General features: G+C 44.9%; 1 protein-coding gene across 1 annotated transcript in view; it reads left to right on the top strand.

Annotated features, from left to right (window-relative positions):
- The first annotated feature begins 6,016 nt into the window (after nucleotides 1–6,016).
- The window catches only part of RUNX3 (RUNX family transcription factor 3), a 120,887-nt gene continuing 100,764 nt past the window's right edge, over nucleotides 6,017–26,139 (top strand). Inside the window, exons 1-2 of the mRNA XM_032789524.2 lie at nucleotides 6,017–6,126; nucleotides 6,364–6,504. Coding sequence (XP_032645415.1) covers nucleotides 6,447–6,504 — 58 coding nt within the window. The 5' untranslated portion in view covers nucleotides 6,017–6,126; nucleotides 6,364–6,446. The remainder of the gene's footprint in view (nucleotides 6,127–6,363; nucleotides 6,505–26,139) is intronic.

Genomic DNA, 26,139 nt, shown 5'->3' with positions numbered 1-26,139 from the left:
AGAGCTGGTAAATGCTGCTCAGTGATGCACAAAGTATAAGTGAGGGCAGAGAACAGAGGCCTTTGCCTCTTTTCCTGCTGCCAGCCATTGATAGGCTTGTGGTTTTCCACAGCCAGCTGGTTGTTGTTTTTATTTGTGTAATCGTAGCACCTGGGAGCGCCAGTCATGGACCCGTTGTGCTAGGGGCTGTACAAATACAGAACGAAAGACTGTCCCAATCCCACAGGCTACCATCTCCAAATGCATTCATTGATTTTGAGGGCAGGGGGGTCTCGGTTTCTAAGGCTCCAACTTTTGTAACATCAGAAAGGGGCCTGATCTGAAGCCTGCTGGAGAACATGGAAACATTTGACTTCACCTGGCTTAGGAGCCAAGTCTCGTCAAAGATGGGGAACACCCATGATGCCACCTGAAGTAAATGGGAACTGCGAGTGCCCAGCATTTCTGAAAATCATCTTCAGTTTGGGTCAAATATCCATGGCTTCGGTGACTCCAGCTATTTAAAGGGTTCAACTAATGAAAAAACAAATGAAGATCCCTTCTCATCCAAGTCTCCTGGAAGTGTTTAAAATCTCAAACTGTGTGTCCACAAATGAAGATAGATGTAGCAATCTTCTGAGGAGATCTAGGGGCTGTTTATGTTGCAACAGCATCCAGAGAGCCTAATCAGAAATGGGACCCCATTGTCTTATTCACTGAACCAACACCTGTGAGACATGGTCTTTGGTATGAATAAATGTGCTCGTAAGGTGTATATAATATCTATATATCTAGATGGATCTCTATTGGGTGTCTTGTTTGATCTATCAGTTATTAGCGTGGACATCTATAGCTGTTTTTTTTAATTGCACCCATTCCACCAGACTTTGGGCCCATGTACACACCCTTAATGATGGCTGAGTCTCAAACCAAAAATCCAAATGAAAAACAAAGGAATAATTTTAGATTCTTTTGTACTTTTTATGAGCTTACCATTTTACCCAGTTTTGGCTCCATTTCACTTCACAGCTCCTAAGTTAACAACCTCCTCCCCCACGCAACCTTTTGTAAACGGATCTAATACTTTTTGGTGTGCTAAAGTTTGTCAAAAGTTCTTAGAATGCCGGATAGCTGCTTTGTACTTCCACGTGTAAATGGTCATAAATAAATAAAATACATCAGCACATACATTACACACTCATAGATGCATATAAATGCACAGAATGAAATGCAATGCCTGAACGAGTTGTTAATTTCCTTGAAACACAGTGTAAGCTTCTGGTACAGTATATAGATAACATATGGAATACCCATCAATTTCTAGACCACATAATAAGCCCTTGCATTTGCCTGCATGAGCAAAATTGGAGTATTTAGATTTAGAGACACACCCATGGAAAAAATGCAGCAATTTAAAGAAGGGGGAATTTTATCATAAAGAAAACAGCTGGGGATAATTTCAGAGATGAGTATAACAAGGAAAGCACCCAGAGGCAGGCGCCTTGGCTACACCGTGCTGGAGCAAAGCACGTGTAAAGCCAACTTATCTGTGCCGGGGAGGACTAACGCAGTGCAGAGTAGAGTAAACCTGGGGTAGCAGCTTCTATTCCACCTTGGCTGGTGAGTTAGGGGGTGTGGCTCGGGAAAAGGAGGCATGACCACTTTTCTCTGCACTTTAGTGATCCGCAGCTGTCCTATGACCATAGGGGACATCTGTAGTTGGTGTAAATCAGAACAGCTGTGTCAGGGGTCCAGCCTGGCATGCAAGGATCAGGGATAAGGAAGGCGGCTTAAGTCACCTCTGCTCCTCATCTCCACTTTCTAAATTGTGCTTCATGGGTGGGGTTTTCCAGAGTGCTCCTCCTTGGCCTAACTCTGCTCTCCTTGAAGTCAATGGTTTTGAAAGTCCCAGTCATTTTCCTCAATGAAGGATTGGGGCCAAGGAATCAAAAACTAGCATAAAATCTGAATGAGACAATGGCACACGTTCATGCTACATACTTTTAGTCTTGCTGTGTCAAACATGAAAAATGTTGCACTGTAGGGAAAATAAGTCAATTATCCACCTTTTGCACATGCATCAATGAGTTCAGTGGGATCAAGGCATGTGTGGAGAGAGGAGACAAAATCCCTACTTTATAGAGTTGGGCAAGGTTTGAGGAATCTTCTGTCCCATCCAGTTCACCACAGACCCTGACTTAAGCCCTGTTAAAGGACACATGAAAATGACCAGCGGCCCTGGAGCTTTGCACGCTTATAGTACTGCAGGGCCAGCTGGCAACACGCAATGTGGAGAAGTGGGGGAAGTTTGGGGAAAAGGGAGCGAGTTGACATTGTGGTCTGAGAAGATACAAGGCAAATGGAGACAAGGTGACATTGTCCTACTCCACAGGCCCTGCGGGTGATAGCTTGCGTTGAACCTTTTAAAAGCTCATTTGATATTTCCCCCTCCTTTTGTGCTGTAAAATGATCAGCATACCTTCCTCTCCCCCCAACTTTGTGTTGTCACCCTGGAGACAGGGGTTCTTTTAGTTAGTCAGAAACGCATCAGGCACTGGCTGCTGTCAGAAGACAAGATATTGGGCTAGATGGACCATTGGTCTGACCCTGTATGGCCACTCTTATGAAGGACAAACAGAGTCCCAGGATTTTGAGCCATAGTAAATAAGATCAGCTCTTACACATCTCAGTGTTAATATTCTGCATCAATCATGTCTAATACTTCCAATTCCCCTGCACTCTTATGTGAAAGCCAAGACTGAGGCCCACAGGTACGTCCAGCAAAATCTGATGAACGCGGGATTGTATAAATACTGTTAGATCATACTTGTATGCACTGGAAATACCACAAACCTTGGTACTTTTTGCCTGCAGATTTCATTCAGACTTAATTTACTGTGAGTTTCACTTCCTCAAACATCTTTTTTTGGAAGAAAAATCTCTCCGCGTTTTAGTTAGTCTCTTCTCCACCTATAGGGCCCCGATGAAACTATTTCTTAACCTGACATGACAGTGAGTAGGTCTCTGCAAAAAACACATAGAGAAAGGATAATATTGGAATGCTGATTATCACTTGGATGTGAGCCACACATGCCCACCATGTAACACTGCAGACAATAGGCATAATACCAGCCTTGTGTCAACTTGGTTCTCAAAACTAATGATGACTCATAAAAATAAAGGGCCAAATTCTGTTCTCATGTATGGCCCAAACTAAAACCTTTTTAAAACCAACAGCAAAAACCCCATTGACTTCACTGGGCCTTGGATCAGACCGCTGGACTGGGATAAATATGCAGGAAATCCATCAGTTTTAACAGAGTTACTGTGAATTTAGTATACCAGTGTAGTGGAGAACAGAATTTGACCCAATGGGATTTTTGCCTGATTAAAGAGAGCAGAGTCTGTTGTAAATGGAGTTACTGTGGATTTACACTGGTGCCAGTGAGACCAGAATCTGGTTAACGTTGACTAGCTGGCCACTAACATGGAGGGACCTAATAACCTATTAGGAATACCTGAAGGGTGTAAATGCTAAGAAGAAAGAGGAAATTTGAAGGTTGGTACAAACGGCCTTTGTCTGGGTGTGTACAGGGGGACAGTACTGGTAACCAGTAATAATACGGGGGATTAACTGAGGGCAAAGAGGAGAGCGTGAGAGGGAAATTTAGGTTCAATATCAGGAAAAGTTTTCTGACCCTGAGAACTATTAAAGTGGGATGATCTTCCAAGGGAAGTGAGTAGAACCTTAGACATCTAGGGCTGGAAGAGACCTTGAGAGGTCACGTCGTACATCCCACCACGCTGAGGCAGGGCCAAGTACACCTAGACCATTCCTGACAGGTGTTTGTCTAACCAGTTCTTGAGGGGGATTCCACAACCCCCCGGGGAAGCCTGTTCCAGAGCTTAACTACCCTCAGAATTAGAAAGCTTTTCCTAATATCTAACCTAAATCTCCCTTGCTGCTGAATAAGCCCAGTACCTCTTGTCCTGCCTTCGCTGGACACTGAGCGCAATCGATCACCGTTTTCTTTGTAACGGCCCTTAATGTTGTTATCAGGTCCCCCCACAGTTCAAGCACTTGGAGTAGTTAAAAATTGTGCTGCTCAAAGGACTGGGAAATGGACTGTAGGCACCAGGCGGACACTGGCAAGGAGGTGAACTAGATGACCTAAGAGGCCGTTCTTATCTCTGATTTCTAGGATTCTCTGGGCGGAATTCCAAAGTGCTGTGTCATTACTTCCATTTGCGGGGGTGTTTGTGTGTTTTTCACCTTTGGCTTGGGCTTGTGTCTTGGGCCAAGTCCTCAATAACTACTCACACGAGTCAATACTACTCACTGTGAGTAAGGAAAAAGGTAAGCCCAAAATGTACAGGTATAAGTGGACAATTAGTTATTTGTAAGGTAGTAGCTCCTAAGAGTCCCAGTCAGGAACCAGGCGCCCATTGCACTAGGGGTTATCAAACACAGAACAAAAAGACTGTCCCTGTCCCAAAGAGCTTACAATGTAAATCTAAGACAAGAGACACCAGAGAGATACAGACAGACCGACACTGGAGCACAGGGAAACAGTGAGACAATATTGGTCAGTGTAACCAGCAGTGGTCTCCATGCACCAGCTGTCAAGTTTTTTGTAGGCATCAAGGCAAAGGAGAGTTTTAAGGAGGGATTTGAAGGCCTTGCAGATGTTGATGTTACCAGTTCAGAGGGATCTTTAAGTTACGTTTTTACTAATGACCCTGCACCATCTAGTGCCACAGGATTTTATGCAGAACTTCTCTGGGAAATCAGTGGGGAAGTTTGCTTAAAATGTGATGGCCCAACATGGATCACCCAGGAATGTTTATTTCCTGAACAGGTGAAATTCACCCCTTGGAGAAGGCCAATGTAGAGTAGTGTGACCAGATACCAAGTGTGAAAAATCAGGACAGGGGGTGGGGGGTAATAGGAGCCTATATAAGAAAAAGCCCCAAATATCGGGATTATCCCTATAAAATCGGGACATCTGGTCACCCTAATGTAGAGTCTATGTCCCATTTAAGCCTTATTTTGAGGGCCATGGGGACAGATTCTCACAGGAATGTAGGCACCTAAAGATGAAGATAAGGTACCTAGTGTGATTTTCAAAAAGCACCTAACCAGGTTGGGTGCCAAACCTGCTTTGATGCCCAAATACCTTTGAAAATCTGGCCTTTGCACTTACCCACCTGCAGCTATCAAAGCATTGTCATTAATAATCAGCTGGTGACTATTACTCCTGAAAAACAAGGTGCCAGTCCCTGTAGTTTTACCCAGGCAACATTCACATGGACCCCAATGAATAAGCACTACCCAGCAAGAGCACGGGCTTCAGACTCAGGAGCCTGCGGGCTTGAGCACCTTCCTTTCCCTGGAATGCGATTCTACACCTTTAAAGAAAGATGAATGGCTGCAGTGGCTCCTCTTCAGCTAGCAATGTTTATTCTGCTGCATGTGCTTTGTATCTTGCTTAATACTAATTCACATAAAATCCCCGCGAAGAAGAGCCACCCATCCACACATATGGAAATAGTCTCAACACGCAGTAACAATAATCAGCCAAGAGAGCTGAGAGTTAGAAAGCCATGTACAGCTAAAAATTATGATACAGACAAGTGGTAAATGTGGGAGAAAAGGCAGTTAAAAGGAGAAAACCACTGAATGTAAATGGGTTATTACTTCAATCAACCAATTAGAAATCTGAAGTCTCTCTTCTGTCTCTTTTGGGGCAACAATATAATTAATTAAAAGGAAATGTCTCAATGCTTCTGAGTTCTGCTTCTGTATGTCATTCACCATAGGGTCCGGGAGAGTCAACCAGGCCTCCCATGAACTAATAAATATAAACCATAAAAAAAAAAGAAGAAGAAGAAGAAGCCACAAAGATATTTCATGCCCCGTTGACATCACGGGTCAGCTGATTCTCCTCTTCCACTCAGCGAATGAGTAGCTGGAGTCTTTTCTGTCTCAGAACCGGGGTTGAGTTAACACTCTTTCAGGCCTCATAGGAGACCACAGAACCACAAGCAAACTGCAATCTCCAATTTAGAAGAGTACCTGTACCTCAGCGAGGAGGTTTTTTTCCCCCACTTGGTTGTTAACACCAGCTGTATTTTTGTCTGTCTAGGGTAAGTTCCATTCATTCATTCATTTTGCTCTCCATACCTTACACCGCCCTCTGTCTATCTCTTTGCAAACCCTGTTTTCTTCCCCCCTGTTTGTACTAATGATCCAGCGTGCATATGCTTCTGTTGAAAAACTTGTGGCTAAGCATTCCTGTGGCACGGCAAAGCCAGATTCTTGGTTACAAACAGGCACTTAGCTTCCTTGTGGATTTCTCTCTCTCTCTCTCTTTTGTATTTCAGTTCAAACTTATTTTTTCAAGACTAGCGGGGGGAATATAAACAAACCACAAGGACTGGTCGAAGAATCATTTTGGGCTGGGGTCATGGCTTCCAACAGCATATTTGACTCGTTTGCAACTTATTCGCCAACCTTCCTCCGTGGTGAGTAGAGCCCTTGTTTTCATCTTCTTCAAGGCAGGAAACGGTGTTGTTTGTCACTGAACAGCAGCGTATTTTAATAACTTCACTGGCACATCTTCAGTTGCATGCTAGCTGCTCATACAGTGGGCTGTCGTGGGATGAGTTTTCTGTTGTGCGTGTGACCCATGCTTAGAGCACTCCATTGCTATGTGAAATGATGAGCTTCTGGATCTTCTCCGCGCTTCTGTCCAGGCCCTACTTTGATGTGCCGTTTCATTCATGATGACTTTTTCACATTGTTGTTAACTCACCAGGCGTGGCATAAAATCAGTTGTAGGACTGTGAACATTAACTGAGTGGTAATTTGTCCAGAGGGCATTGCTTGGTGCTAGATATATGCTATATTTCTTTCAGTCCTACTCTGCCTGCATAGCCAAAGTAGCTAGTATCCAAGCACTGTGGGGATGGATGCCTTAGAATATGCATAACCAACAGGTGAAAGGAAAGAACTTAAGTCATCAGGTAAGAGCTGCAAAAGTTAATAACACTCAACATTTTCCATTTCTAAGGGGAAAGCTAGCTGTCCAGGGCACAAGAGGGTTTGAGGATGGTTGCTTTAAAGGTAGACTTGAAAGACTTTGCTATAGTGTGTGTGAGCATCTAGTGTTTCACTTTTGAAAGGCACTTCAGAAATGTAATTGCTTTGGACAACGTTTATTCCACCTACTCTTTCTGCTCCAACCCACAGCAAATGCACAAAGTTGAGGCTTTATATCTTTCTGTTATCACAGAGGGACCTTACATTTCCGACGTTCAGCATGTGATTAGGAGGTTTAGCTCTGTCCTAGAGCATTGCTGAATTGGGTCTTGTTTACAGAGCATAAATGTCGGATCATTTTCCGCTCTCATTTTCTTCTGTATCAATATAAACTGGGGACCACAACTGGGTTGAAAGCTTTACTAGGCCACACAATGAACCTTTTATTTGTAAATTTCAGCACGAATATCCAAAAGAGTCCAAGTGTGAAAACTGTTGCTTGAATCTGAGTGCCCTTATTTAGTTTTTACTCAGCACTTTTGCTTGCATAAAAACAAAGCAAGGTGCCTAAGATCTGACCCAAAGAATTTAAACTAGACTGCATTTATTTTTTGTTGTATGGCGAAGGCACCTTTTTCTGCCGTGCATCAGTGTGGAAGTAGGCTCTAGTATATCATTCTGTCACTCTGTTACTCGGGAGAATACTGTAAACTGGGACAGTATCATTTTTTTCAGCCTGTTGGTGTAGAGGGACTATCTCGTGCTCTGTGACATATTGCTAAAATTGGAGGTGTTTCTCAGCGTTACCTGCTTTTGTAAATCCAGTAAATTGCACAAAATCAATTTGTGCGATTGCAAGTCCAGCTATCTGGGATGCTGGTTACAGAATACTTTAAAAACGTAACTCATCAGGACATAAAGAATGTGCAGGTGGTCTTCTCACTGACTTACTTTGAACTGGGGAGCTTGGCATGTTCTCAGTTCTAAAACCTGTGAATGAAAACCAGGATGGACCCAATCTTTCATTCCTTGTGCAATCCAAATAATCCCTCATTAATTCCCTGAGTTGAAGATGTCTCAGGAATGCAGGATTAGACCTTAACATTAGAGTACTACATGTATGCCAGAACACTGTAAATTGTGGGGGTTGGTTGGATTTTTTTGTACTTGTTTTGTAGCTGAATTTCCAAAACAAGATAAGATGTTCAAGCTGATTCCAAAGATAAAAGCATTAAAAAAAAAAGAATTCTCAAATAGCAACTTAACATAATATACTGAAACTAAACGGATGAAAGAAAACGGTGTCAAAATCAATCAACTTGATACCAGTCTACTAAAATGATTGGGGATAAATCTTAAGTTGAATGTTATCTAGAATTAGCAAAATACTACAGAAGTCACTGGACCATATTAGGGTTTTACCAGTGTCAGAGACCAGAATTTGGCGTAGTGTTCAAAAATCCAAAAGGTTAATGATACTAAATGGATTAACATTATTAAATCTGTCCTAGTACATTTACTGTATTTGAATTTTCTTCTGAGCGGAGTGTGTTGGAAAGTGAGAATAATGAGCCAAATTCTATTTTTAGTTATGTTGGTGTAAATCCAGAGTAGTTTCCTTGACCTCAGCAGAGTTACTCCAGGATTTACAATGGTCCAAGGTTGGTACTTATCAAAGTACTGGAGTACAGTGTGAATATTCAGCAATCAATATAGTAGATCTTTATATCCTCCGCTGTGAGATGGTGTCATTACATATCCTTTGTACTCCACAGAGCTAATTAAAGGCAGTCCTATGGCAAGAAAATAAGAGAAGTTTATAAAAAACATTTGCACGGTCCTTTTAATCTGTGCTTTTCCCGCCACAAGCCAGATGAAGAAGTGCTGAGGATCAGTCATAAAAAAAAAAAGAGAGAGAGAGAGAGACAGAAATATCACATCTTGAATTCAATTTCCATACAAATAGGAACTCATAAAAGTAATACACATTTTTGTTTCAGACATAATTTTATTAAAGGGGGGAGAGAGAAAAACGATTACACTGAAGATGGAGAATAGCCAAATTGGGAAACATTTGTTTACAATTAAGACAAGAAGTCCTTGTTTCTTTAAGGGGTTAGATGTGTCCTTTCCAGTGCAGTTGGGTACATAGCTGGATCTGGGTGAATAGTTAAAACATTCACGAATGTTTCATTTGAATTTCAAATGGCTTTCTGATTCAACTACATTCATATTGTGATTGATTTTCTGTCCCTGTCCATGCAAATAGCTATTTGTTTGCACAAATATTTAAGGAATGAAACAAACAAACAATTCCAAAAGCTATTCACTCTTCAGACTGGAAATGCTGCCCCCCTTCTCCTTTTCTGCAGTATTTTTCACTTACCCAATCATGAAGCAGGGGCAATGCCATGTGATTTAGGATAACCAATCACAATCCAAGTAACGGGCAGAGGCTGAAATGTAATTGCATAAAGTGAAAAATTTTGGATATAAAATCTAATTTAGAAAAATGGGCTGTTTGAGGGGAATTTGAGACCAGAGAAACCTTCCTTAGAGGTTTTAAAGGCCCGGCTTGACAAAGCCCTGGCTGGGATGATTTAGTTGGGGATTAGTCCTGCTTTGAGCAGGGGGTTGGACTAGATACCTCCTGAGGTCCCTTCCAACCCTGATATTCTATGATTCAAGACTGACTAACTGTATAGGAGAAACTCTTTGCCTACGAATAATTTGCCCAGCTCTTCACATAAATCCAGAGTGAAATGTAATGAAGGTGCAGAACACTCCTGCAAAGTCGGAGAATGCCTCACTCTTGCTTAGAAAGGAGAAATACTCATGTAGGCGAGATACAGCCAAATTTTCATAAGTGTTCTGGTGCCGAGATCCTCAAATGCTCACTGATTTCAATAGCTGTTAGGCTTTTAAATACCTCTGAGTATCTGAGCTTCAGCTCCCACACAGTCACCAAAATAAGTGGCATGTTGGGTTATCTTGAAAATCTGACCAATACTACACAGCTAAATTCTGCTCCTAAATTTTCTGGTTTAAATTGGGAGTGACCCCATTGACGTCTAGTGCTGAATAGTTCATTCCTGCGTGCCATGAATAATCAAAGCTCCCAATGAAACAAGGGGAGGTGGGGCATATGGGGAAGATTGGATTTCTTTGCCCCTGCAAATACTTTCTGTTCCGTAGGTGTTACATTAACGCAGAGTGTTTTCCATGTCTTTCGTAAAGAAGAGGAGTTATTAAACTGTGCTGGAGGGAATCTTTCTCCAATCTGTGTTACTCATCAAGGCCGTTGACACTGAGGACTGTGGCTGGTTACAAGAACCATCGCCCACTGTAATTTGATCTTGAGACTGCTTTAAGTAAGTCCATTATCCCATTGGCGTCTCAGTCCACCTCTATAAGCGTAGCTCATCCAGCCACAAATGTCACATTCATTAATCATATTTGTGTTATGCTGGCAAAGGCTTGAGAAATTATCACCTGGGCCTGATTTCTTCCCAAGCACCCTCAACTCCACAGGTGCTTCAGTGGAATTAGTGCCCACCAGGCAGTTTAAATATAAACAGCGAAACGGGTCATGAGCAATCGTCCAAAGGGCCAGCAAAACTCTGTTGCTTCACAGAGGTGAGTCTTAAAGATAGTTGATTTCACTCTGTTCTTTCACTGGAGATTCTTGAGTTACTTCATATACTCCAGTGGTTCTCAAACTTTTGTACTAGTGACCCCTTTCACATAGCAAGCCTCTGAGTGTGACCCCCCCTTATAAATAAAAAACACTTTTTAATATATTTAACACCATTATAAATGCTGCAGGCAAAGCGGGGTTTGTGGTGGAAGCTGACAGCTCGCAACCCCCCATGTAATAACCTCGTGACCCCTTCTGGGGTCCCGACCCCTAGTTTGAGAAGCTCTGATGTACAGTAACTAAGCCTTACAAGACTCATCTGAACAAAGGCTTCTCCTCTTCCAGCTGCTCTTTGGGGGCAGGGACTTTTTGTTCTGTGTTTGTCCAACACTCTCCCAGTGGGGTCCTGGACTGCGGCTCCTGGGTGCTACAGCAACACAAAGAACTGTGAACAGCAACGCTATCCAATGGTTCAGCACAGGAAGTGCGGGAGAGATCTGATGCAATTTGGAAGGGAACTTAGAGAGACGGAATGAAATTACCAGGGCTGAAATTGGGCCAGGGCAGGGGATTTAGCACCTGCTGTTTCAAAAAAATACCATGGGATCTTTAAGGGCCACAAAGACACTAGCATATACATCCTCATCCCCCGTGCTTTGATTTGGTGAGGATGGCTTTGCCAGACTCCAACTTTTAACCTGAAAAAGGATAAACTGCCTCCCCTAATTCAAGTATTACCCCCAGCACCCTGCTGGTCAGGCACTGGCTCAGTGAGATTATCTCTTGCTGACCTGTGTGGTCTAGTAGCTGGGACTCCTCACCACACCTGGGTTCTATTCTTGGTTCTGCCCTATGCTGTGAGGCTGGTCACGTCATCTCCTATGTCTTGCCTATTTGGTTGAAGGAGGCAGGGACTATCTCTTTCTGTGTGTTTGTACAACACTAGTGGCTCTGATCGCCACTGGGGTTTCTCAGTATTTCCATTCTACAAATTATTGATGGTAACTAACACCTCATCCTGGAGATGTTGCTTAAACATCTCCCATCAAAGTACTAAATTAGCCTAACTTGTGACATAGGATTTAGGGAAGCTGGCATGACTGCAGCACACACAAAACTGTAGTATATGAGAAGTCCTTATGGATACTTTAAAACGGGTGCTTGAGGCCAGAGTTTGCCTGCGGTTGCTGGTGAGTGCTGACTTCAAGGATGTCAGGAATGTGCTTATTCACGCTGTTTCTTCTTAGCTTGCAAAATTGTGAGTAGCTCTACATACTATTGAACCAATGGCTTCCCGCCATCCTTGGCTTCCAAGCCGCCCAGCTCCGAGCATGGTATCCCTGCAGCGTGCTCTGCTGCAAATCATCTAGGATGATCCTGAGTTCATGAACAGGCTTAGTTTTCAGATCACTGGCGTTTTATATTTTTCCAGTAAATGTCACTTGGGCCCTGTAAATCTAGTAACGCAAAGGAGTGGCTGGTCAAACGCTACCATCTGTACGTTTCCCAGTGAAAAGAAAATTATGATTTTTCTTTCCATCATCTTCCCAGCTGCGACATCCCCCCCCCCCCCCCCGAGTCTCCTAAATCTCAACAACATATCATGGCCTACCTTGAGTCCTTCTACACTGCAGGCCCAGTCCTGCTTCTTTTCCCCGGGAAACTCTCTATGAGTTCAGTTTCAGATGAGGTCTGCCTGTGTGAGGACGACAGGATCGGGTCCTCTGCTGGGAGTTTAAGGCTGAGTTTTATCTGCGCAACCAAACCTATATAAAATTTCAACATTAGCTGAGACAACGTGGTCTAGTGGGTAGGGCCTTAGAAGAGTTGAGTCCTACTCCCTGCTCAGCCGTTGATCTTGCATAAGACATTTCTCGGTTCTGCGCCTCAGTTTCTCTTCCCACCTGTGTCTGTTTAGATCGTCAGATCTTCAGGGCAGGGACATGTCTTACTTTATGTATGTACAGCACCCACCACAGTGGGCCCAAGATCTCGGGAGAGGCCTCTAGCTGCTACTGTCATACGAATTAGAGTCATCAGCGGTGCCATATCACAGAGCTGTTAAAAATACAGCAGCCAACAAGAGGGAGGCAAGGATCAGGGTGCAATTCTCAAACTTCCTGTTTGACCTTGAGCAGGTTTCTTAATAGTCTCTCTGGGCTTCAGTTCCCCATTGGCAAAATGGGTCTAATACTGACTGAGCTTGTAGGGATGTTCTGATGCTAAACAGATACCTAGGCAGACACAGAACTTAAAACAGAGAAGAAATGCAGGAATACAGGGGACACAACATGGTATAATACCAGTACAAAGGACTTCCCACTCTGTACGAGTATTGGATCTGCAACAGCATCCCATTTAACCATCTCCTGGTCAAATCGGAAGGGCCACTCCGATTAACGCCCTAGACTAGGATTCCCCTTTACAATCAGGCACCCCCCCAACCCCGAGGATAACGCATGCCTCCTTTCAGCCCGTCTCCATCTCCAGCGATATCTCTCACTCTGCCTTCCTAGTTTTTGGGGCTCTGGTTTTCCAGAGACCTACAAGTCCTTTCCACGCTCTACAGTATTATCCATTAAAATGTCCTGTCTAACCTGGGAGAAGTGGAAAATCCTCCATGAGCCAGTGCTTGCTGCAGAGAGTGATAATCCAAAAACAGACTGCATGCTCTGTGTGATGGGTTGGGTGTACCCCAACGGCCGGGCTCCAGCGGTTAGTGTGTGCTCACCCCTGTCATATGATAAAGATCAGAGCCTTCTTAGCAACTGTGTCCCATGTCATGTGACTGGAGCCAGGAAACCAAGATCTCAGTCTTTTACCAGCAATCCCGTGTGTCACACTTTCATTACACACAGATTGGCAGAGAAGGGGCTAATCCTGTCCCTCTGGCTAGAGGAAGACTCAGTGTTGCCTGCCTTGGCTGCAGGATGGCAGGGCTGGGGAACTAATCCCCACTGCGCCATTAAGGGTGCACTGTGGGAAACTGCAGACCGTTGCAGGCATTAAGGAAGGCTGGCTCCTGGGAAGAAGGATGGAGCTGAGAGAGGAGAACCAGGAGAAAGGGTCTTTGGTTCTTCTTCCTACCTGGAACTTTGAACCATGCTTCAGATCTTCGTTTTCCCCTGAGCTGAAACAAACTGGGCCTTTCCCCGCTTCTACTGCAGACTTGGACTGAGGGAAGCCCTGCGGACTCTGTGTCAGGGAAACTCCTTCCAGTCACGTCTGTTTGACAGTAAAACCCACTGCAAAGCGGTCTAAGCATGCAGATCCCTCTACCACTCCCACCAACCCATTCACCAGCTGTTAGTGTTGATCACCTAGGGGTTAAAACTCTTTTCTCTGTCGAAAGAAATGGAAAGAACCAAAGCAGAGTGAGCGCCTGGGACAAAGAGGCAACTGACTTCCTCACCAGGCATGTCTTACCAAGGTGTCCCGAGAGTTTCAGGTCTGCTGCTATTCTGAAAGGAGACCACTTGAAAGCCAGTAAATTGGTTCCAGACTCCAGCAATATGCTGGCTCTAACAGTGTATTGCGAAGCTACCCCCCACACACACCCTCCCCCCAGTCAAAAACCTCAGCAATTTAAAGCTCTGGCCCTGAATCTAATAACTCCTTGTTGATTTTATTTCTAAACGGCTCCTAAATTGTCTGAGCTGAAAGACCACCCTATTTGACCAAAGCCACTACCCTGGGCACGAGGGGAGAAGGTGCAGAACTGGAATATTCCTTTTGATCGCTCTGTTCACCACAATCCTGGCTCAGTCTCTTGCATTAGCATGAACACTTCCGCCCTCTCGACACATCTGTAAACAACTAAGGCTCTATGTCAGATGCCTCAGGAGAGAACAAGAGCAACCTTCCTTAACTGCCTTATCCTTATGAAACGCGAAGGTTCTGCCTCGGAGAGGCCACAGAGCAACAGGCACAAAAAAATCACGACCCACCAGAAGGATCTGACAGGAACAGATCAAATGGGCCACCAGTTTTGATCTGCTTCCAAGCAACTGCTCCCACCAGGGCCAGAAAACATTTGTGATTTTTTTTTGGAGTGAGAGTGGTGCCCCAAAATATCTTGGTTTTGCTGTCTTGATCTGTTTCGTCATCGCCCGAGGAAGTCTGAAGGCATTGGCTCCCGCCCTGCACAAAGCATTCTTGACATTTTCAGGAGCATTTTCTGGGACATCTCTGAGAAAATTGTCTTTCCCATAATGGAGGCTAGAAGACGAGAACGTTCTCGAGCAGCTATCCAATTCAGACAAAAGAACTGAGTTTGGTGGACCCCCTGAACATCTCGCCACCAGCTCTTCCCCACTGATGACTCTGATCAGGAAAAAAAACCTTCCTTACAGCAAAATCTACTCAACTGTAGAATAGCTTCCCAAAGGAAGTCAGGGAAATCCCATTGTACAATAGCGGATGATGCTGCACTTGCTTGGAAGAAGGACCTATCAGATGACCTGATAGGTCTTTTTTCTATCTCTAATTTCTGTGGTTTTATTAAAATACAAGGAGACAGGACTGCTGAGGCAGCAAAAACAACAAGCCCCCAGGAGCGTAAGTCAGCTGTATTGCTAGCCACCAGAGATGAGTTTGAAATGGAACAATGGGTCTGCAGCTGATGAAACTTTGCAGCAGTTTTAGCTGCAGATCCGGATCTGGATCCACTTTGTACAAGCCTAGCTCTCTAATTACCTAAATTGGAGCATCCAAAGCAAACGCCCCTATGTTTGGGGTGAATTTCGGATTCAAATCCAGAGCTGATTTCCACACCTCGGGTCTCTAATGTGTTAGCAATATATTAGCATGGTCGTTCATTCTCTTCCCTTGGAAACGAGTACAACCCAAAGCACCAGATGAGCCATTATTTCTTCGTCTTTTCTCTGCACAGTCAGAAATGTCACTGAACTTGAAATTACACCAAGGAACAGACCAGAGCAGATTAGTCAGAGGTTTCACAATGACTGTTTTCTAGAGATTGTGGTCTCGGTCATTCAATAAACACTTGTAGGCCAACGTGCCACTTGGTTTGGGTCACATCCTGCTCTCAGTTACACGGGATGTAAATCCAGAGTAACTTTGCAGACTCCAGCAGTGCTACTGTGGATTTCAACTGTGGTAGTGACGAGCAGAATTGAGCCATTAGTCATCGTGTGCTACTCCGTCCACGCTGTCCTTGGAGACGTCAGAGTGGTATCTGTGTGGGTGGCACAAAAGGGTAGAATTGTGAAGCCTAGGACATAAATGGGAAGACCACGCACAGGTAGAGAGGACAGCGATGCTTTGTAATGTTCCGATGGATGGAAATTTTAGCCAGTTCATTTTTGGCGGCAAATCAAAGGCAGAGCCAGGAACCAATAATTCCTATAAAACAGCGGTTTTCAAACTGTGGGTCGTGACCCTGTTTTAATGGGGTCGCCAGGGCTGGCATTAAACTTGCTGGGGGCCTAAGTCGAAGCCCGAGGGCTTCAGCCCTTGGTGGTGGGTCTCAGGTTACAGGCCCCCATCTGGGGCTAAAGCCCTTGGGCTTTGGCTTCTTTGCCCCCTCCTCCCCCTGGGGCCAGGGCAGTGGGGCTTGGGCTTTGGCCCCCTGGCCCAGGGTGGTGGGATTTGGGTGGGCTCAGGCTTTGCCTCCCCCCACCCAGAGTGATGTAGTAATTTTTGTTGTCAGAAGGGGGCCCCAGTGCAATGACGTTTGAGCCCCCCTGCCCTGCTATAAAATGAGGGGGAAAGTCCAGGGCAGCCATTCAGTATAGAATATCCCGTGTCCTCCCTTTGTTTTCTGTCCTTCCCTCCTCTTTCCTTCCCTCCCCTTCGTTGCTTTTGGTCACTGGGTCCCCGTCATGCGCTGGAGAGGGTCTCTCCAAGCTGGGGTTCATGTCTGAGGAACTCCCACAGCTCTCTGTCAGCTTGAAAGCGGGCGTCTCTCCCCAACAGAAGCTGGTCCAGTAAAAGATAGTCCCTCGCCCACGTTGTCTCTCAGATATACACAATGTTGTTCTCCAGGTGTGTCCAGGCAGCGCAGCCTATCACAAGCACCACAGTCCCCCTGAAAGGACACTCTGAAAAACACACCGTTTAGGGGCTAGGAAGCAGCAGTCCATACGCCAAACCATGCTCCAGATCCAAACCAGGAAATGACAGCGGGAGATACCCATCAGAGTTCATTATCGGCCTAGCATGGGGGATGATGAGCATCCTCAGCTCTCCGGGAAGTCCCATAACAACCATGCATTGGTATGGTCGTAAGCCCAAGATGGGCCCCCCAATGCTAGTTGATGTCCACGCACCTAGTGACAGATGGTCTCTACAATCTGAGCAAACAAGGCTGATGAAAGAGGTATTGTCAGCCTCATTTTAGAGATGGCAAACTGAGGCTCAGGGAGGGAAAGTATCTTGCCCCCAGATATGGAAGGGGTCTGTGGCAAATGTAAATCTGACTCACACTCCAGTGCCTTATCGAGGCTGTTCTTCTTCTCCAGATGGGCCAACACGTTCCCGTTCTCCCAAGGTCATTGCAGAACCTCTCTCCTTCCCATGCCAGCGCCCTGCCCTATTCCCTAAGCCAGTGGTCCCCAACCTGGTGCCCGCAGCCACCATGGTGCCTCCCAGGGCATTTATGTGCACCTGCCTAGTGCCCAGCAGGGGAGAGAAGCCGCGGCCCCATGCCTGCCGGGGACAGAGTACTCCGGGGCTGCAGGTGCCAGTGTTCTCTGTCCTCGTGGCTTCTCTTTGGCTTCTCTCTTCTCTCTGGATTCATATATTATGTAATATTAAATATGATTTTTTTGTATTATTTAATGTACAAATACAAAATAAGCCTTGAAAAATTGTTGGCGCCTGCCACACTGTTCTGAAAACATGATTGTGCTACTGGTCACAAAAAGGTTGGGGATCACTGCCCTAAGCCAAGTCTAGCTGAGTGATTGCTTGCTTTGAACAGAACTCCTTCCGGTTTCATGGGATGGGCGCTGTGATAAAATGCCCCACTTGTCTCATTTGTTGTAGCCTGGAGGCAATGTCCACTTCAACACAAGCAGAGGTTTTTGATTTTATGATCTTCCTGTAATTCACCACCTCAGGATTCCTGCTCTACAAACTTTTCCTTTGAATGGATTTCTGTGTTGCTTTTTAACCACAGAAAACTGTAACCCTGACAATATTGCTCTCTCTCTCTCTCCTGCCATGTTATGTGAAACGCCACATCTCAAAGCGGAGGAAGATGGGAGTGTAGGAATGACTCATCTATAATGCAATGTACGATAGGGGTAGATTCCAGACGAAAATGTCTGTGGTTTCATCAAGACTTTCTGGAGTATTTCTCTGAACTAAAAGAAAGGAGAATATTTTTCCACATTCTAAATAGCACCTACATGAATCTCCTCACGTGGCAGAGCTAAACTGGTCCCTTTCTCTTCTTGTTTAATTTATATCATAAAATCCTGGAAAGCATTGTGTATTATTTTACTATAGTCGCACTCATAGGTCCCAACTAAGAGCAGAAGGAGACATGCGTTCCCAGATCTGAGGCACTTACAATCGAAGGCCCCATTCCTGAAATCTGATCTCCATGGCCAATATTTATTAGTCTTACAATAGCACCTAGCAGCTGCAGCTGAGATCAGGCTTCTTGGTGCTGGGTGCTGTACAGACACATAACGAGACAGTCCCTGCCCTGAAGAGTTTATAATCTAAACAGACAAGGCAAAGGGAGTGTTAACCCCATTTTACAGCTCCTGAGGCACTGAGAGATTAAGTGATTTGCCCATGGTCACAAAAGAAGTGAGGAACCCTTTAAATGACAGAACCCAAATACGTGTTTTGAGACCATGCTATCAAAGGCTAATTCAGTGGGCCGCATCTTGAAGTCTTTGCTGTTTGTTTAACAAAGGGTATGTCTCGACTGCAAACGCTGTATACAGGTAGGCCCCTGAGCTGGCTCGAATCCAGAGAACCATAGCAGTGAAGATGGCACATGAGGTGTAAAAAGTTACTGTGTTTCAAGGCAGAGGTGGCTGCAATTCAGTGGTGGGGAAAATGACTGCCATGTGTAGGTTGTTACGCTCTTTGGAATGAATGACTCTAAGACTCCGATTCAGCAAAGTAATTCAACAGGTGCTGAATTCTTAGACCATCAGCAGACATATTGAAGTCAGTGTGCGGCTGATGGGAATCTAATCGCACATCCTGGGGTCACGCCATACACAGGAACTGCCTCAGGCATTTAACAATCTGGGAGGCAGGTCAGAGAGAAAATTTTTGCCTGGAAACTGAGCTAGATTCTGAGAAAGGAGGAGTTAAACGGGTGTTCTCCAAGGTGCCATAGAGGTCCCATTCCTACTTCCATTGATGGCAACAGTGGAGGATCAGACCTTAGTGCTAAGGGGTGGGAGGGTCCCAGAGCTTGGGCTGGAAGTCTCCACAGCAATGATACAGTCCTGCAGCCCGAGCCCCATGAGCCCAAATTGGCTGGCACAGGCCAGCTGTGAGTACAGCCACTGGAACTAGGGGGGCTGGAGGGGCTGCCGCACCCCCTGGCTTGAAGTGGTTTCTATTATATCCAGGGTTTACAGTTTGGTTCAATGGCTCTCAGCACTTCCACTATAAAAACTGTTCCAGCCCCCGGTTGCATGTGTCTAGTTGAGTTTTCCACTTGTGATTAATGAGAGCAGAGTGGCAGTTTAACCCTTCGCCAATTGCCATGTATGCAAAACAGCTACTTCTGTGAAAGTTTTCATGAAACAAACATTCATCTGACATGAGCAATCCCTTAAATGACAATGCAGCTGCCATTGTTGTGTGCAGTAGCACTGTTGGTCCCACGATATTAGAGAGACAAGGTAGGGGAGGGAATATCTTTTACTGGATCAACTTCTGCTGGTGAGAGAGAGGAGCTTTTGAGGTGACACAGAGCTCTTCTTCAGGTCCTGAAGCTCTGTGAGCTCTGTGTTAGCGCAAAAGCTCATCTTTCTCAGCAACAAGTTGGTCCAGTAAAAGATATTAATTACCTCACCCAGCTTAGCTCTATAATGCCATTCCCAAACAGGCTACTGCTCTCGTAAACCTTGCATGGGCTGGTCACTCATGAGGCAAAGGGCAAAGAAGGAGAGAGGTCGTGCAATTGCACATCTGTGGTTCCTTTTATCTGAGGCTTGAAAAGTGCTCAACAAACACTGGTGACTCCTGCATTTTACAGATGGTTACACAGAGGCACAGAGTGTTTGAGAGACTGACGTCAGAGGGCAAGTGTGGGCAGGGAATCCTGACATCAAAGCCCAGGAAGATCCACTAGTCATGCAGGGCAAAAGGCACATGGAGAACACCACTCTACTAGTGTCCAGGGTGCGTTCCCAGGACTAACAAGAGTGAAAGTATTCAAACGGCAATTTGCACAATCGTCCTTAAATTTGGGGGACTCGCCCATTTGAATCATTGCAGGCCGATTGGGACATCCGGGCACCTTCTCTGTTCTAAATTCCCCACCCCCACCCCCAACTCCTAAGTAAAGCTGAGCAAATCATTGACTTTTCAGAATAGTGGCCAAACTATAAAACAACAACAACAACAAAACCCAGTTTCATTTCAAACAGAAATTGAATTTTTTCAATTCTCTCGCCAAAATGAAAATCCAAAAATATTTAATTTGGTTTGAAACAAAATGTTTGGAATGTTGAATCGAGTACACGTTTTCAAAAGGGCTTATGGTGATATTTTTTAAATGAACTATTTTGACATTTCTGGGGAGGGGAATCCTTTTGTTTTGTTTTGGCCGAAATTATTAGTCAAATTTGACTCAAATTTACAAATAGTTTCGGTGCCCCCCGACATGTCTTTTGTCTAGGACACTAGAGGTAATATCTATTTGTTTTTTTAACAAGAGACCCATATGATCTTTAATTATTATGGCCAGCTTCCTGGTTTTAAGTCCCAGCCACAGATGGGTCTTAAGAAACCAGATACAATCAACATCACAATGGATAAAGTGTAGAGTATTTTGCTACTGGGAGCCGCTGTTCAAGAAGAAAGTGCTCTGGTTATTATTTACAGAAGATCCTAAAGGCCTGAGTCAGTGATTGGGACGCCACTGTGCTGGGTGCTGTACAAAGATGTAGTAAAAAGACAGGCCCTGCCTCAGTGGACATACAAGCTTGGTTAATACAAGATGCAACAGGTGGACATGGTAAATCACTAATGGGAAGAAGGCAGAACATGGCTGCAGTAGTACAGACATGTTGCTACATTTCTCTTTGCATGTACAATGTAGCTCACATCTGCCTGCATTAGGCTGCATGTCAGAGGGGATTACTAAAGAGGGATTTGAGGGACATTTTTAATTTCACACCTCATAATATTCTATCATGATATTGTTAGGCCAGAGAAGCAATGTCGTCTCATTAGAGACATAGTCCTTTCCCTGGGCAAAATCTGCCCAGGAGGCATTTAGATTTTATTTAGGTTTTTACAGTGATTTCATGGATGATAAATAGTACTAATTCCTTTAACACCAACTTCACTAAAATGCAGCTACTTTGTCTGATGCTTACCACAGTCTGAGACACGTCAGCTATGTGTTTCACATCATGCAGTCATATAGGATCTGCTTGCTATTTGCATGTTACAAAAAGGGATATAGACAGGCAGAACCTTAGCCAGGAAGCTAATGAAAATGGTCTGAGAGACAAAATCCCTTCAGCAAATGACTCAGCCGAAGTTAAAAGCTCAGAATGTGCTCAGTGAATCAATTCTCTTTAACCTTGCCTGCTTCTTCATGCCTGATGGATGCTACCATGTTACCTGGAAGCCATGTTATCATAAAGGCCTAGAAAACATGACCTATGAGGGAAGATTGAAAAAAACTGGGTTTATTTAGTCTGGAGAAGAGAAGACTGAGAGGGGACATGAGAACAGTTTTCAGGTACATAAAAGGTTGTTACAAGGAGGAGGTTGAAAAATTGTTCTTCTTAAACTCTGGGGACAGGACAAGAAGCAATGGGCTTAAATTGCAGCAAGGGAGGTTTAGGTTGGACATTAGGAAAAACTTCCTAACTGCCAGGATGGTTAAGCACTGGAATACATTGCCTAGGGAGGCTGTGGAATCTGCATCAGGAGACCTGAAGTAAACACCCCTAGCCTGGATTCAGAGCACATCTTTAGAGCATGATTTGAGAGCATTGTTATTAGAAACAGGCATGAATTGGAGCCTCCAGCATCTAAACCCCTGGAAATCAGATCTGGCTCTGAATCCAGACATCTCACTTCAAACTCCAACTAGCTGGGTCAAAGGAGACTCTCCATTAACTGCTTCCTGTGTTGGGGCTCTGATGCATAGCTGAGCAGCCCTGACTCCATCATGGACAGCACAGTGGGTGACACGTACACTCTAGCCAGTTCATTAGAGGCACAAATCATTTTCACCCTATGTAACATATTTCCATTGTGTACGTTATACAAAATAGCCTATAAATTATACTGCCAGCGTATTGTTACCCATTGCAAATATCATCAAATGTATGTGTTACTAAAATTACAGGATATATGCTTACTGCTACCTATAGGATCAATATATATTAGAATGGACCGGAATGCACTCAGCACTGTTCTAACTCTGCTCCCACCGAACTCATTGGCCATTTTACAATTAACTCCTATGGGGACAGAGTTAGGCTAACACACAGGACCTTTTAAACATCTCTCTGCTCTGCTGTAGATCAGTGGCTCTCAACCTTCCCAGATGACTGTACCCCGTTCAGGTGTCTGATTTGTCTTGCGTACCCCAAGTTTCACCTCACTTAAAACACTACTTAATTACAAAATCAGACATAAAAATACAGAAGCGTCACAGCCACACCATTACTGAAAAATTGCTGACTTTCTCATTGTTACTGTATAATTATCAAATCAGTTGGAATATAAATATTGTACTTACATTTCAGGGTATAGCTCAGTATAAACAAGTCATTAACTGTATGAAGTTTTAGTTTGTACTGACTTCGCTCGTGCTTTTTATGTAGCCTGTTGTAAAACTAGGCAACTGTCTAGATGAGTTGATGTACCTCTTAGAAGACCTCTGCATACCACCAGGGATAATATGTGAACCCCTGGTTGAGAACCACTGCTGTAGATTTCCAGTGTGTCCTTGGGGAAGTCATTTAGTCTCTCTGTGCCTCAGTTTCTCATCTGTGAAACGGGGATATTGTGTTGGTCTCTACCTCACGGGTATTGTGTTGACAAATACATTAATAACGGTAAGGCCCTAGGAGACGACACGGTGATGAGTGCCATATATGTACCACAGACAGACTGAGCTTGGGCAGAGCTGAATAATAATAAATAAATAGAAATGAGTAATTATTTTGGCTTTCATCTCCCTCTCGTCTGACCTACTGCTCCAGGGTTTTCTGCCATGCCTAGCCCTGTGGCATTGGCCCACTGTCTCACACCCAAAGTGTGTTATGAACAGGAGATATTGGAGGCGTAACTACTTACCAAAACACTCCATGTACACAGGCTGGTGATTTTCAAAAGGGCCGACTGCTTTGGAGTGCTGAGCTAACCACACCCCGGAGAGCCCTTTCTGAAAGTCAGGGTCCTTGAAGGCCTGTCTAGTTGGGCTCTAAATGGAGGCCCCCAAAATCACTCGTCGCTTTTGAAAATCTTGGTCCAAGGGCCCAGTTCAGTGTTGCCCGGCTCTGTCTGCAGCGGTTAACATCAGTGCAAAGTGATGTGGGGGTGTTTCACACTCCCTTTGCATTGGCGTAAATGGCTCCCCAAGGAGCATGGCCACAATCGACTGGGCCTGAAATTCCCAAAAGATTCCCAGGATAGGGGTCCTTCAATCCACAGCACTTCCTGTCCAGAGCTCAGTCTGTCTTTCTACGGTATATAGATGACCCCGTCACTGTGTCGTATCCTGGGGCCTTATGCTCATTAATGTCTATCATCACAGTACCCCTGTGAGGTAGGACAGTGCTGTTATCCATATTTTACAGATGAGGCATTGAGGCCTAGAGAGACTAAATGACTTGCCCAAGGTTACATTGGAAGTCTGTAGCAGAGCAGGGAATTGAACCTAGATCTGCGGCTAGGGCGTTAACTCCTGAACCATCCTTCCTCTCTTTGATGCAGAGACTACCTCTTCACCACTGTCTGCAAAGCACCAAGAACTTCTTAAGTGCTACTGCTCTGTAAATACAAATATTCTTTTAAGCAGTCTCTTCACACAGTTCTTATCCTCGCCCCCACCCCTCCCACACAGCTGCGACCCCAGGGACAGCCTGGGAATACAGATGTGCCTTGCAGCATGTCCTAAAGATGGCCAAAGCCAGGCTTTTTGCCATGGGGTGAATGAAACAGAGGAGAATGAGTGAGGTCCTGTTATGGATCAGGAACAATTAAACCTGTGGGCCAGAGCCTGCAGTCCATGCACAGGCAAGACACCAAATGAAGTCAATGGAAGAGGAAGTCCATGGGAGGAAGAAGGGTCCAGTGGTTAGGGCCCTAGCCAGAATCTTGTGTTCAAGTCTCTGCTCTGCCACAGACTTCCAGTGTGACCTTGGGCAAGTCCCTTAGCCTCGCTGTGCCTCAGTTTACCAAAATTGGGATCATAGCAATTTCCTACCTTACAGGGTTGTGTGACACTAAAGAATGGGGGACTGTGTAATGGCGCTGTGTAAGCACCTACGATAGATAGTAAGTTGTGCCAGCATAAAGACTGGGTAAAAATTCAAAGGCCTTTAGAGTCCAGCTCTATACAATGTAGAGTCCTCTTCTGATCTCTGATACATACATGACTTTCACACCCCTTCCCTGCAGAGAGTGGGCTGTCAAACTGTTACCAGTCGCTAGTCTGGAAATGTTTCTCTCTTGTCTCACCTGTTTGGTCAATTCATTTCCTCTCTTTTTCCCTCCCTCCCCGTCCCGGTACGTTCACAAGTCAGACAAGCCAATGAAGAAAGAACACGGTATCGTGTGCGAGAGTCACTTTCCAAATGAGGTAGCTGCTCTCGCAGACAGAGGAAGTGGTTTCCCAGTCAATGGGAACTATGTGAAAGTTCTCAGAATAGGTCCCATGTACACATGGGTCAGGCTTCCTTCTGATTGAGCAGTTCACACATCAGTCTCTGACAGGAGAAGCAGACAGTGTGAGAACAGCACATGGGAAGAAGGGGCCGTCTGAAAACCCAGATGTTGTTTTTTTTTATTTCTGGTGCACATAACTCCCACACAGGGTATTGAAAAACTCCACCTGTACTGGGTTCTGAGAAAAACAACTGGGTAGCTAACTCCTGGCATTGCTCATTGCTCAAGTCTGGAATCCCCCCTAAGTTCAGCAAGGGTGTCGTTGTCCAGGCCAAAAGCTGAACCGGGAATTTTTCTCCCCACCTGAAAATCAGTCCAAACTTCCCTAATTTAAGGTGATTTATGGCCTTGTGGAGAATCCTCTGACTAGCGCATTCCAGAGTAGTCTTGTATTTGGAATGCTCTCTATAAAGGCCCAAAACCTACTGCCCGGATGAATGCATGTGGCTCATTGACTTCAGTAATGCTAGGAATTCATAGGGCCTGAGTCTGGTCTCATTCTGAAGTAAACCCATTGAAACCAGAAGAGTTAAATCAGAGTAGATCAGCAAGAGACTAGAGTTTCGCCTGTCTCTCTTAAGGCCAAGAGGGACCATTATGACTGTCTAGTCTGAACTCCACGGGCCAGAGACTCTACCCAGACTTCTGCGTCTAGCCCAGTAACTTGTGGTTGAATGAGAACGTGTCTTTTAGAAGGATTCTGCTGCAATAACTTCAGCTTCCGCAGTGGGTGGCTTTTGTCTTCTTTTTTTTTTACAATTGCTGTAGAACCGCTTGCAGGTACTTTGGTTTGTGCCTGGAAAAGAACGAAGCCACAAATATAAGGTTTGCTCTGAATGGTTGGTTCTTGACGCTCACCACACAGCTCACGGTTGTGAGCCGACTCGGTTATACTGAGCTCCAGTTGTAAGCACTGCAGGCGTCGTGGCTCACAGGCTTTGGCAATATTAGAGCCACACATTGAATTTCCGTTTATTAAATCTGCGTCGCTTCTTGCTCTGAAGACACAAGCAGCGCAGCAGTGTAGCGGGCAAGAAAGGACTCGCTCTGTGCATCTCTGTAGTGTATCGCCTCCAGGCCGGTGACATATGTGCTCCACTCCAGATAATGTTATTTAATGGGCACTCCCACTGCCTCTCTTCCCCTTTGCTCTGCTCATTCTGGCCTGTTGCCATTCCTTGGTGAACGATCAGTTTGATGTAGGGTTTGATATTGCTACCACTGAAGTCAGTCATAAACTCCCACTGATTCCAATGGGAACAGCAGTCCTGCTGCGAGGTGTCAGTCCTGCACACACTCATACACATAACGTTAAGCATATGTGGAAGGGTTGGCTGGATCCAGGTTTTATACTGTAAACTCATATGGGTGGGGACTGAATCTTCTTCTGTGTTTGTGTAAC

The sequence above is a fragment of the Chelonoidis abingdonii genome, chromosome 25 (genome assembly GCF_003597395.2).
Source record: "Chelonoidis abingdonii isolate Lonesome George chromosome 25, CheloAbing_2.0, whole genome shotgun sequence".
Lineage (NCBI taxonomy): Eukaryota > Metazoa > Chordata > Testudines > Testudinidae > Chelonoidis > Chelonoidis abingdonii.
This window is presented reverse-complemented; position numbering and strand designations above follow the sequence as displayed.